Below are 13376 nucleotides of genomic sequence, written 5' to 3' on the forward strand. Positions count from 1 at the left end.
TAGAAGCAAAAAAGCACACTACTTGCTCAAGCCAACTAAAAAGAAGCCTTAAGGACTTTCTTTTACAACAAAAGCTATATATCTTCTCTTGATTACTTTCTGAAGACTAATCAACTGCATGCAGGTCAAGCGAAGTCAGAGACCATTCATTCAGGAAGAAAACTTTCAAAAAGCAGAGCTAATTCTTGGAAAAGTAGACTCTAAAAGCAACTCAAGAGTGATGTATGGATTAGCCGGGCAGAAAATAGAATCTGTGTCACCATCCTCACCCTGGGAAAATGAAGTGGATTAAAACCAAACTAATCGGCCTGTTAATGTCATTTTGAGGTCATAAATATTTCTTGAAAGCCCTAGTGTTCATCAAATTTTATTATTGTCATTCATTTTTCATTTAAAGTCAGTCTGGTAAACCATGGATGATGTGAGCATCATCTTGCACATCCTAGATGGAAATGACTTACTATAGTTAAAAGTCATCTAGAACTGGCACACATTTTTATCCCCGATTTTTTTTTATGTCTTTAAGAAGAGCATCTTCACTTTGCTATTCACAAGGAAAAGCTGACAAAGCATTCTCTTAATGCATAAAGTAGTGTGTGGATTTGCAAACAAACCAATTTGTTTGAAACTCAGGGAAGCAAACAATGCATATGAAACCCACAAAGCACTACTGTGTGTGTCTTATAAGGAAATCAGAAGAGAAAGTGAATCGAATGACTCACAATAGGATATGTTTGGAAGGAGATAAACCTTTTATATCTATGAGCATAAAGACGCATAAAGTATTAAATAATTTTACCTTAGTTGTACTTATTTTTGCATATGTTAACATTTAAACTACCAGAAACAGCTCCTGAAATTGGTTATGCTAATGCCTATTGCTACTCATTTTAAAAGGCAATTCCACTTAAAACCAAACCTCAGGCCTCAAAACAACAGTTAAGGTCAAACGAAGCGTACCAAAGTCGATATACACAAGATATGAAAAGCTCCAAATTATATTTCAATGACTTGTTTAATTTGTAAATCAACCCAATCAACAAAGCATATGTTTAAAATTCTAAAGACATTTTTGGGTAGGTATTTCTTTAAACCAAATTTAACCTCAATCCCCCAATAATAAGTATCTCCCCAAATGTAAAGCTGACTGTTTCATTAGCCTCCTAAGGGGCATATTAGATATGAAAAGAAAATTGCTTTGAAAAATAGCTGAAATCATCATGTATAAGCTAAAGAACCAATATGTGGTTAAATAAAAATATGAACTTCTCAAAGGTAATTACTATACAGGGCATGCAAGAAGTCTATGAGTCTGCCAGTGTGTTAGGGAAATATAAAAATGTGCATTAAAAAATTATAGCTCAATGTATTTTCAAGAGATGATATCAATGATAATTAAAAGAAAAAAATTACCTAAATCATAAGGATTTTTATTTTCTAATTAGTTAATTGCAAAGACAGAATGGTGTCTCTTACAATCTAAGACTTAACTCTTTGAATGCACATTTGAGTATTTCCCTAACACAATGCCGGGAATTGATAGATAGCTAAAAAATGTTAAGATTTATACTGAATCCTTACCTTATTGAAATTCATAAAAAAACTTTAATAAACCATTTTAGAAAATAAAATGCTCTTTGACTTGAAAGGGAGCCTGTAAACAGCAAAAGCTTTCAGATCCAAGAGTTCATTGGCAAAATGAAACTATAACCAGTGGTTTGATCCTTATTAATCAGCTTGTATTTCATACTGCGTTTGGTTGACTTCAAATTGTCAGGTTTGAGGTATTTTTTCCCTTTGTTTTTAAATTTATTTATTTTTAATTGGAGGATAATTGCTTCACTGTGTTGAGGGTGTTCCTACAAGCCTATATGATGTGCATTTCGACACACACTTGCCATGTAGGAATATGGAATTGGGCATATCAGGCTCTTTTATGCTATAAAATACATTACTTAACTGCCTTTTTCTGATTATAGGCATATCAATCTACTTTCCGATTATGATGTGGATGTCTATTCTGGATCCCCTTACTTCACTATTCAAAGGAGGACTTAGAGATCAAAAGCCATTTTGTAACTCAACAAGGAAAAGATCTATTTTAAACTTACTATTTTATGAAAGGAGAGGGCACACACAAGAATGACTTGAGCAAATATCTCAGACAAAAGAAATGGCCATATGCAGATTTAACAACAACAACAACAAAAACAGACTGTTAACAGGCTTATCCTTCAGGTTCACACACTATAGCTCTCATCCTCAGGGACTAGAGTTCATATTTTCATTATGTCTGCCTCTCTACCTCACTGGAGTATGAAAAAACACGTATATTGGTACTAGGAGTTAATAGTGAGGTAACCTTCCCCCACCTTTCAAGACAAGGAAATATGATTGATACAATTTCTCCCTTAGAGCTAAACCAAGACTGGAAGGACACTGACCATCTATTGAAGCAATAAGAAGAGGTTAGAGGTATGTATTATCTAAAGGAGAAGAAACATTTCTAGTGTACTTAAACTGATTCCAACGTCACAAATACATTTGCATTGCTATAATTTTCCCTTCCCAAGTCCATATACAGGGGTCAATTAGATATGAGTATTCTGGTTCTTGTGATTGTTAAATATCTCATTTATAATATCTGAGCTTCCATTTTGATTATGTCATTTTTTTTCATCTTGTTTAAAATTAGCTCCCCCATCACTATGGGTCTGCTATGAATAAGATAAGGCAATCAGGTTTCTGGGTCTGTAACACTAAGTAATAGATTCTGGTTGATAATAAATTCACCAGTGAAAGACTATATCCTCTGAGGTTTTTTTTGGAACTTTTCCTGATGGGACCCATGATCACCACTCAAGGATCTCCTGATTTGGGACTGATTCAATATTCCCAAGACAGAAGAATTATATAACCCTACCCAAATATCAGCTTGAATTATTAATATATTACAGATAATCAATCCCACTGATACAGCTTCTCCAACTTCTGGGTTTAGAGTGTGGTAAAGCCTCAGTAAAGAGAATATAGCCTGCAACTTCAAAGAAGTTGGCAGATTAAAAAGTGCCTCATAGGCTAGAAGAAAAGCAGAGGTCAGGAATTATTACCCCTCTAATCCACATGTTTGTAGATATGACTATGTAGCACTAAACATAAGGATGGAATTTACTTAGGTGCAATATAAAAATATAAATACAGTAGTAGTAGTGTTAGTTGCTCAGCCGTGTCTGACTCTTTGCAATCCCATGGACTGTAGCCTGCCAGGCTCCTCTGTCCATGGGATTCTCCAGGAAGGGATAATGAAGTGGACTGTCACTCCCTTTTCCAGAGGATCTTCCTGACCGAGGGATCGAACCTGGGTCTCCTGCATTACAAGCAGATTCTTTACCGTTTGAGCTACAGGGAAGACCCCATAAATACAGTGCTGCCCACCAACTAAAGAAGCAGAAAATGAATAACCATTCAATGGAGGACTTCCCCCACAGTGACCTATTAAACAGAATCAGCACCAGGAAAAGATTCCCTGATTTAAACAGTAAACCATGTTGCCTTTTATACAGTATATGAATGAAAGTGCCAAGAGTAGCTAATTAATTATAGCTGATTAGTGTATCAAATCTCTTGGTAGAATAAGCAAAACATGAACTTTTTATAATTATTTGGAGTCAGTGTACTCTAAACACAGTATACTTCATTTGTGAAGCACACACATTCTAAAGGCTTGTGTCTTTTTCTAAAGTTTTATATTTTGGTTTCAGATATTGGGATTTGAGAACTAAGATCATATGTGATGATTCATAATACATTTCAGGAAGGCAGAACATTTTAAATACACCTGGAATACAGAAAAACACAATGCACAGGTTCTAGTTTGTGCTTAGTTTGTGGAAATGTGAAGTCTGAGATGATAAACTTTAAACTGCGCTAAAAACAGTTGCAGTTTAGAAATGCACCGACCTTCAGGATCCAGTAGTTTCTCTATGCCCAACTGATATTTGGCAATGTTGAATGCATGTTCCAGTCGTTGTGTGGCTGACTGCTGGCAAACCACACTATTCCAATCAAACAGGTCTGGCCTGAAACACACACAAATAAAAAGACAAATATAAACTGATTGAAAATGTTTCATGAGATTCACTTCAATTCTGATTTTTGATTGACAGACAACCCATGCCCACATTCCTTAAGAGGTGAGTGTTCCTCTTCAGTTCTCCTCAATGACAGTTCTCATTCAAACCAGGCACAATTATAATAGAAGATCCAGAAGAAAACAAAGTAGAATTGATTCTATCTTATCCAAGCAACAAAAATGTGTTCATCTCATCCAATCTCATGCATTTAAAGAGCAGCTGTTTGTTGGTATCTTCTAATTCTACAAGCCCTGCCCAGACCTCTTGCCTGAACTTCAGCCTCACATCCATCTGCTTACTCAGTATCTCTACTGAGAGTCATGGCAAGACTCAAGTGTCAAAAAGTGACCTTCTGATATTCATCCCCATCTGCACTACCCCACCTCACCTACTTGTCTTATAGTTCTCCCTTCCTCAACAATCAATAACAAGGTCAAACTTGTGGAGCTCAGTAGAGAAACCTTGGGGTCAACTTTGATGACTCTTTCACCCTCACAGAAGTTAGTTGGAAATATATCCAGCATTTGGCCACTTCACATTTTCTTTACTGCTAGTACGGTAATCCAAACCCCCTCTTAGCCTGCACAGATCACTCCATTAGCTTTCTAACCGCTTCCCTCTTCCCACTCTTGCCCTTGTTAATCTATTCTCAACAGAGTTGTTGCAGTGATCTGGTAAAATGTTCCATCATAACCTCAAATCCCTCGTATCAGGGGAGTAAAATTCATTGATTTAACTGTGACCTACAAGACCCTACACACTCTGGCTCCCCATTAACTCTCTGATTTTACTTCTTGCCTCCCTCCTCATATTCCTCAGACAGGCTAGATCATTTCCTGCATCTGCACTTGCTGTTTCCTATGCCTGGAATTCTCTTCCCCTAGACATTGACATGGCTCACTCCTCCACTTCCTTTGGGTCTTTACTCAAAAGTCACATTGATGAGTTCTTCCCTTCCCTTCTCCCATTTAAAATTGCCTGCCCCCAAAACAAGTGTACATGGAATCATTTCCTATTCCTCTTAGTGGCTCTATATTTTTCTCCTTAGCACTCACTATATTGTACATTTAGTTAATCTTATTTATCCATCTTCTGCACTTGAATGTAGAATAATTTCTGCCAGGTGTATTCACTTCGAGAAATCCAGCCTGACACACAGGAGGGGCTCAACAAGTATTTATTAACTTCACCAGAGAATGGTTGAGAATATACTATATGATTATCATTTTCCTTGATAACAGAGAAATACCTAGTCATGTAAGAGGCAATTCTTATCTATATTGATTTTAAATATATTGAGGGAAAAATGTGTACATCATAAATTAAATACATTTTAAGTGTGATAAATACAGGTAATAATATATACGGTTTTCTAAAATCTGAAGGAAAAATATAAAGTTTTTTCTGAGGCTTAAAGGAGTCTTAAATGGTGGTTTGGGTTTAGACTTAAGAAAAGTGCTTGAGAACAGAATTTTTTTTTTTTTTTTTTTTCCTTTTTTTGAGGTGGCGGAGCTGGTGGTGGCTTTGGCGCTGACAGTGGCAGTGCTGGTGGTTTGGCGTTGACAGAGGCAGTGGTCAGCCGCTCTCTCCCACTGGGTGAGTGTGCAGATCATCTGCTCCAGCGAAGCCAAGCGTGCTGCCCCCAGGATTCCTTGTGGACTCAGGTCCAAAGTTCCCTAGCACTTGTCCCCCTCTGTCCCCATTCGGCTCCAGCCATACACTGCTGGTCAACGGTCTGACCTTTCTGAGCTGAGCCACGGGGGTGCAGGGGGTGCTACCCTGCCGGAGGGCAGGGACTGCAACTCAGGAGCTACTTTTTCGGGCCCTTGAGACCTGCTCAGAAGCCAACTTGTGGGATGAATGTTGGCTCTGGGTCACAGCCCGGCGAGAATAGAATTTTAAATTGTGTGGCTATTAGAGAATCAAAGCTCTTAGGGAAGGAAAGTGCAGAAGGTGACAGTCACTCAAGCCGCCACGGGCCTGGCTCCATTGGGAGATTTCCAGTATCAAGTGGTGGGACATAGGGTGAGGAGTGGGGATTGGGGTGAGTTTGCAAAAGGCCTTGGCTGGTAAGGAATGACAGTTTATCCCAACAACATTGGAAACCAATTGTTAAGTGCTTCATCACCTTTTCTGGATCACAGATACCTTTAAGAATCCGATGAGTTCTATGAAACTTCTACCTAGACAAAAGACCTATCCATATCTTTTTTAAAATTTTGTTGTAGTGTAGTTGGTTTACAATGTTGCGGTAGTTTCTGTTGTGCAGCAAAGTAAGCCAGCCACACATATCCATGTACACCCTCCTTTTTGGATTTCCTTCCTATTTAGGTCACCACAGAGCACCGAGTTCGTTATGCTATACAATAGCTTCCAACTAGCTGTCTATTTTATACATAGTGCATGGGGAACTTCCCTGGTGGCTCAGACAGTAAAGCGTCTACCAGCAATGCGGGAGACCTGGGTTCGATCCCTGGGTTGGGAAGATCCCCTGGAGAAGGAAATGGCAACCCACTCCAGTACTCTTGCCTGGAAAATCCCATGGATGGAGGAGCCTGGTGGACTACAGTCCATGGGGTTGCAAAGAATTGGACACGACTGAGTGACTTCACTCACATGCATAGTATATATATGTCAATTTCAATCTCCCAAACCATGCCAACACCCCTTGTTCCCCTTTGTTCTCCCTTGGTATCCACATGTTTGTTCTCTATGTCTGTGTCTCTATTTCTGCTTTGCAAAGAATATCATCTGTACCAATTTTTTCAAATTCCACATATATGCATTAATATATGATATTTACTTTTCTCTTTCTGACTTACTTTACTTTGTGTGACAGTCTCTAGATAGAATTACAAAGAATTTTAGGACTTTGGGGTCTGTCAACGGACTCCTGCTTAAGAATTCATGCTCCGCAGAGAGGATGCTACAAGGAAAGGCTTAGCTGTTATTTTCTAAAAGCAGAATTCAAAATAAACATACAACTTTATTTCTCCTCTGACTCTCATTTCTTTTTCTCTACTTGCTCCTACCCTGTTTAATTCACCAGGCTTTTGTGCACTTCTTAGTAAATCTAATCTCCTCTATACACTCCAGATTACCTAGAATGACCAAAGACCTTTTAGAACCTAAAATGTGTATACACACACACACACACACACACACACACACGGAGCTGTCTCTAATCATGTGACTGTATGAAACAAAAATTAAATCCTGGATTATTTGGAGAAAGTTTTAACTTCACTATGCAACCTCTGCCCCATCTTCATTTCTCCACCTCTCAGCAAGGGAAGTGGAAAAGAATATAGGTGGGAGAGTGTGGGAAACTAGTTTCTCATCTACAGCACAGTAAACACAGTTAAATTAATATGATTTTTTTTAAAAAAGGATTTCTTCCGCATTTAAACCCTTTTCCCTTCATCTTCTCCCCCTTCTCCCCAGCCAGTAACTCATCACCTGGATGAGGAGTTATCTGAGCCATGTAATCTATTTGAGCTTCAGTGTTTTCATTTCAAAAAGAAGGCAATGATGTACCAAATGGTCTTTGAGGTCTCTTCTAGCATTAAAATCAATCTAATAAAATGTTATTAAAATACACCATTTATTAACATTTTAAATAACTGTGATTTTCAAATGCATAAAGAATTGTAAAACTAACCAACTGAAGAGGAAAGCCACATATTCTCCTCCCATGCTGACCTAGACTATAACTCATAAATAAGAATGTGCAATCAAGGATCACCAGCCTTCTGAGAAAACTGACAGACTGAGTGAGATAGCATAGCCTAGGTGAGTCCTCTATGAATCCAAAACCTGGGCTCTACCACATATTAACTGTGAAAATATTTCAATCAAAAGTGGAACCAGAGAATACAAAATGGAGAATTCCACACACGCGCCTTAAGAAGAATGCAATGTAAGAATTCAGAGGCTAGTTTTCTATAAATGCCTGCTTTACAGAAATCAAGCCTTATCTCCCAACCAACGAATGTCCACTCAGAATCTCTTCCCATCCGTAAGGCAATGAGCTTCCTGCCTGCACTCAAGCTGGACTGCTCCCTCTTTGCGATCCTTGCCCATACAAACAGTCTGCCCCAAACTCCCAACAGACTCACCTGTATCTCACTATGGCAAATTTCCCAAATTGCAATTCCTCTGTTATTCCTGAATAAACTCAATTTCTGATTGTTTGAGATTGCCTCCTTTTATCTTTCTATTTTGGGTGACACAGTCAAATGGTCTTAGATAAATCATATAACCTCTCCTGTGCCTCAGTTTCCCAATTTGTGAAATGGGGACAACGATAGTATGTATGTCATGAGAAACAGATGGGCCGTTGTCCATAGAACAGTGCCTACACAGTAATAATTTCTTCAAAACACTAACTTCTATTACTTTGCTTTAAGCTTAACTATATTTATAAAATAACAGTAAAACACTTTCAATTTATAGATTCAAGCCAAGAACACCTAAACTTATAGAAGAGATATAAATGTACAATACCACTGATGCAAGAATAATAATATAATAACAGAATAGAATAACAGAGAAGAAGAGGAAGTATATATAAGAATGATAATTTCCTCATCTTTCTTTTCAGGTGGTGAACAGACCTTGTCTAAACTTGATGAAAATAGGTATACAACTGTCATTTAAAGTCACACAGGCAACAACTGTAAGAATAAAGTGATTATAACATAGTAATGAAATCAAGAAATAGATGGGGATGAGATGTAAGATGTGTGGGCTTCACATTAAGGAATAAATCCATCTACTGTCAGAAATGAATTAATAAAGAAATAAAATATTTATAATTATGAAAACTATCAAAGAGAATAAAAGAAGTTGCCAACAGTAACTACTAGCAAGTAGAGTGTGCTGGAATAGGACTGGGATCAGGAAGATATATTTTCTTTCTTTCTGTCCTTTTCTTCCCTAATGTCTGACTGTTTCTAAATCATGTGCTATGTTACTTCTGTGGGAATAAACTAAGAAAATAGAAAGAAAATTTTATTGCAACTGTATACTTAGTGCAATTTATTTGCATATTTTGAGCATGTCTTATGTCTTGTAAAAGTCACTTGGTTGTATCTATTTGCGACCCCATGGACTGTAGCCTGTCAGGCTCCTATGTCAATGGAATTCTCCAGGCAAGGATACTGGAGTGGATAGCTGTTCCCTTCTCCAGGTGATCTTCCCAAAATTTTTTTGGGATCAAACCCAGGTCTCCAGCATTACAGGCAGATTCTTTACCATCTGAGCCACCAAGGAAGTCCAAGAATATTGGAGTGGGTAGCCTATCCTTCCTTTCTCTGGTGGATCTTCCCAACCCAGGAATCAAACTGGGGTCTCCTGCATTGCATGTGAATTCTTTACCAGCTAAGCTAATTATCATTTGGTTGTTTTTCCCACAGAAGTAGAATCTGGCTTTCTTTTAACTGCACTATAGTGAACTCTGTCTTTTAATACTTTTAATTCCTTACATATTAAGAGCAAATTTAGCCTTAAAGAAAAATAAAACCACTAACAGACTGATCTTTGGCAAGGCTCTTTGTCAATTCCTATGCTCTTTATCAAGTTCACGCCTTTGTTCTACATAATCTCTCAATTATTGAAATCAGGACACTTCATGACACTCCTGTGTTTCAATAACAATCATGCTGAAACAAAAAGTTCAACCATTTTCTTTCTCTTCAGATAAACAATATGAACATTTGTCAGAGACAAAAAGAAGACAAAGATGATTCATGAAAGAGCGTTAGCAACTTTGAGAAACCTCTTGAGAAGTAACCATGTTATGTATAAAAAAGGAGTTACTGGTGATTCATTCAATATGACAGAAGAATGTATCAATGGAGATATTTGGAGAGGCAAAGAGTAGGTCAGGGACAGGGAGGGAAACCTAGATATGTTTACTGCATTACTTAGAACTATATTCAGAAATCATGAAATAAAATATTAACAAATGTGGTCTGTGAACATGCTGGCAGGACTGAAGTCGTCCACTTGAAAAGAAAATGTTAGCAAGCCAACAAGGACCACATAACCTGATCTTCAATATTTCTGTTCATCTGCAAATGTGTACATGAACAGCAAGATCATATGTTCCGGCCCTTACCATGAAGCCTGTGACTGCATAAATGAACACTGCCTTATAATGCAGAATGAACGTCTCTATCCCCTCTCATCTGACTTTATTGAAGCTGTGGAATATTTTTCTTCGTGTCACACATGGGGGAAAACAACATTTTAACGTTGTTTAACATGCTGACTGAGAGTGAGCCTGTCTCCTTTCCAAAATCAGGTTGCTGAGTCATTCACCTGGAAACTCAGTCTGGATGGGGTTAATTAAACCCAGCTGGAGCAAGACACCTGACAAAGATGCTTATTTAGAGAGTGTTTGCTCCCAGACTGGTAAACCAGAAAGAAAATTTATATTCTGGACGTTTCTAGAAGCAAGATTGGCACAGGAAAATGGTAGAGTAGACCTGTCGAGAAGCGTAAGATCAAAATGAGAAAAGATAAACTGCATTGAAAATCAGGGAAGATGCAGACCAGTGGCATTTCAAACACAGTTAATAAGGCAAGCATTTGACCCTGGGGACTGGGCTGGGTAAAAGAAATGGGTAATAAGAAAACCAAAGCAGATGTTCCTTACGGATAATGTATTATACATAGAATGTATATGAATGCATTCATTATATATAATGCATGCATTTACTGTGTTGTTTTGCTTTTTCGTGAACTGTTATTAATTCACTTACTGATCTCCTTTATACAAGAAAAAGCAAACAACTATTTTGTTATCTTAGAAAAGAGTGTGAATACAGTTAAGGACATTTGGTTCACTATGTCACACTGAGTTCCTCTCATGAAGACGGACAGAACACTCTCTCTGACACTTTACAGGAATCGCTCTGCTATTACAGAGCAGGTTTTTTTTTTTTTTTTTTTTTTTTTTTGTTATTCTGAGCACCGAGTCACAGAATTAATTGTGGTCTGCTCTTTGCCTTGGTTGCTAAGATGCTCAGAACCTCTTTTAACACCAAAATGTATATTATATATATCTATACACACACACACATATGCAGGACCTTAAAGTTTTTGCTATCTAAGTGTGTATCTGACAAGAGAAATGTTTCTTTTTCACATTATTAATCTGATGATGGTAATTAATTGTACTACAGCCACTCACATAAGATCTGCAACTATTTTTAATGCTAGAGGTGAGGCTCATATTAACACATTATTTGTACAGAAAGACCAACTCTATTCTTGGCAAAGTTAGAATGTAACCTTGATTTTCTGGCAGAGTCTCAATTTCAAAGGTGCTGATCCCCTCCCCCATCATAATCACATTCATGCTCTGATAGTTTTACTATTTCAACAACTAAGTGATATATCACTTTAAAAACAGGATATTCTTATTCAGAACATCTCAATGGATGGATAGATCAATATGGGCAACATAAAAATACATTGCATTGTGGAAAATGATTTGGAACCAGCCTGGACAAAAATACATCAGTCTCTAAATTAATACTTACAAAAAGTATTCAGTGTCTCAGAAATCTCCTTACCTATGACTATGGATGAGAGCGTTCAAGGCCAAACCATCAGACCAGCTGGTGGTGAAGTTAATGACATTAACCTGTGGATAATTACGAGTTGATTGTCGGACCCAGCTCAGGAGTATCTTCTCACTGTTGGTTTGTTGCAATCCAGCCATGATATTTTTCATTACATTTTTGACCTACGTGTGGAAAGAAATTTTCATAAGAAAATGCATGAACAAGAAGCACACAAACTTAAACCTAACTAGCCCAGCAGCGGTGATGGATTTGCACTTATCAGGAAACCCTCCCATGATTAAACGAGATTCATTTGTGAAAGGCTTGGCCAGTTATGGGCACCCAGATTCACCCACTCCTAGGAGACAGGACCGGAGAAGACAATGGCACCCCACTCCAGTACTCTTGCCCAGAAAATCCCATGGATGGAGGAGCCTGGTAGGCTGTGGTCCATGGGGTCACGAAGAGTCAGACATGACTCAGCAACTTCACTTTCACGCATTGGAGAAGGAAATGGCAACCCACTCCAGTGTTCTTGCCTGGAGAATCCCAGGGACAGGGGAGCCTGGTGGGCTGCCGTCTATGGGGTCACACAGAGTCGGACACGACTGAAGCGACTTAGCAGCAGCAGCAGCAGAAGACAGGACAAAGGTTAGTTTTCTCCCTGCCTTGAGATGGTGCTCCTTGAACAAAAGAACCTTGAAAGATGATTCTCAACAAAGTGTCTGGCGTGAACCAGAGCACCAACCGCAGACAAAAATGACGGGCTGGCAGGTTGGCCTGGGTTGCTTTCTGCCTTATTTGCCCCTCTGCCGGCAGCATGAAATCCTTCCCACGAAGGGTGGGTAAGGAGTCCCTTTGTGCTTGTTTTGGGCAGGGACGTGAAAGGGTTTCAAGTCAGTGAAACAGATGTGGAGATACGTGGTAGAATACTCAAGATGCTCACACGCGCAGAGAGGTTAGATGGTGCTAAGCCAAAGGAGGCCATCTTGTGTGCTGGGCTCAGGACCACCCCCCCCCTCCCCGGGGCGGTCAGAAGGCTGGCTCCATCAGCAACTCCCACAGCTCCTCTGAGAAATCATAACCTCCTTCCCAATACACAGTCCCCGGACCACCTCCAGAGTCACCATCAGAATTCTCTACTTCTGCCTTGTCAGCTGTGGTCATCTCTGTAGCATCCCCTGGCCTGAGATTTCGGCCATGTTGCAAAAGATGAGGTTGAAGTCAAGAGCAAACAGCATGATGACCAAGAAAACCCAACGCCGGGCCGCCTAGGCAGCCCCGTCCCAGTTACTCGGCAACAGGTGTGATGGAGATGGCAAAGGAGATGAGGGCCGCTGTGATGTCTCCTAGAACGTCCAACAGGGGCCTGCACCAGCCCTGCCATTTGTTCATCAGCCTGGCAGCAGCGAGGAGAAAATCGAGGGCCCGCAGGGACCCCAGCAAGAGCGCGGTGAGGAAGGCAGAGGCTGCGGGAGAAAAGCGCCTCTGCCACCAGGGGGCGGCCTCCGAGCGAGCAGAGAAGGGAACGCGGCCAGGTCGCCAACAGTGCACCAGCAGGTGCGCGGGAGGTTCTGGGAGGGGCCCGGAGGTCACGTGATGGCGTTGGTTGGGCCCCGCCTACCCGGCTCCCTTAAAGGGAGCAGACACCAAAACCGCAGGAGAAGGA

The 13376-nt window shown here is 39.6% G+C and overlaps 1 protein-coding gene across 2 annotated transcripts in view; it reads right to left on the reverse strand.

The window, feature by feature from the left end:
• DMD (dystrophin) overlaps positions 1–13376 on the reverse strand; it is a 2163935-nt gene that overhangs the window by 1726909 nt on the left and 423650 nt on the right. For both annotated transcript variants that reach the window (XM_065915496.1, XM_065915495.1), the window contains exons 6-7: positions 11717–11889; positions 3961–4079 (exon numbers count right to left, since the gene is read on the reverse strand). In XM_065915496.1, the coding sequence (XP_065771568.1) occupies positions 3961–4079; positions 11717–11889 (292 nt within the window). The remainder of the gene's footprint in view (positions 1–3960; positions 4080–11716; positions 11890–13376) is intronic.

The sequence above is a fragment of the Muntiacus reevesi genome, chromosome X (genome assembly GCF_963930625.1).
Source record: "Muntiacus reevesi chromosome X, mMunRee1.1, whole genome shotgun sequence".
NCBI lineage: Eukaryota > Metazoa > Chordata > Mammalia > Artiodactyla > Cervidae > Muntiacus > Muntiacus reevesi.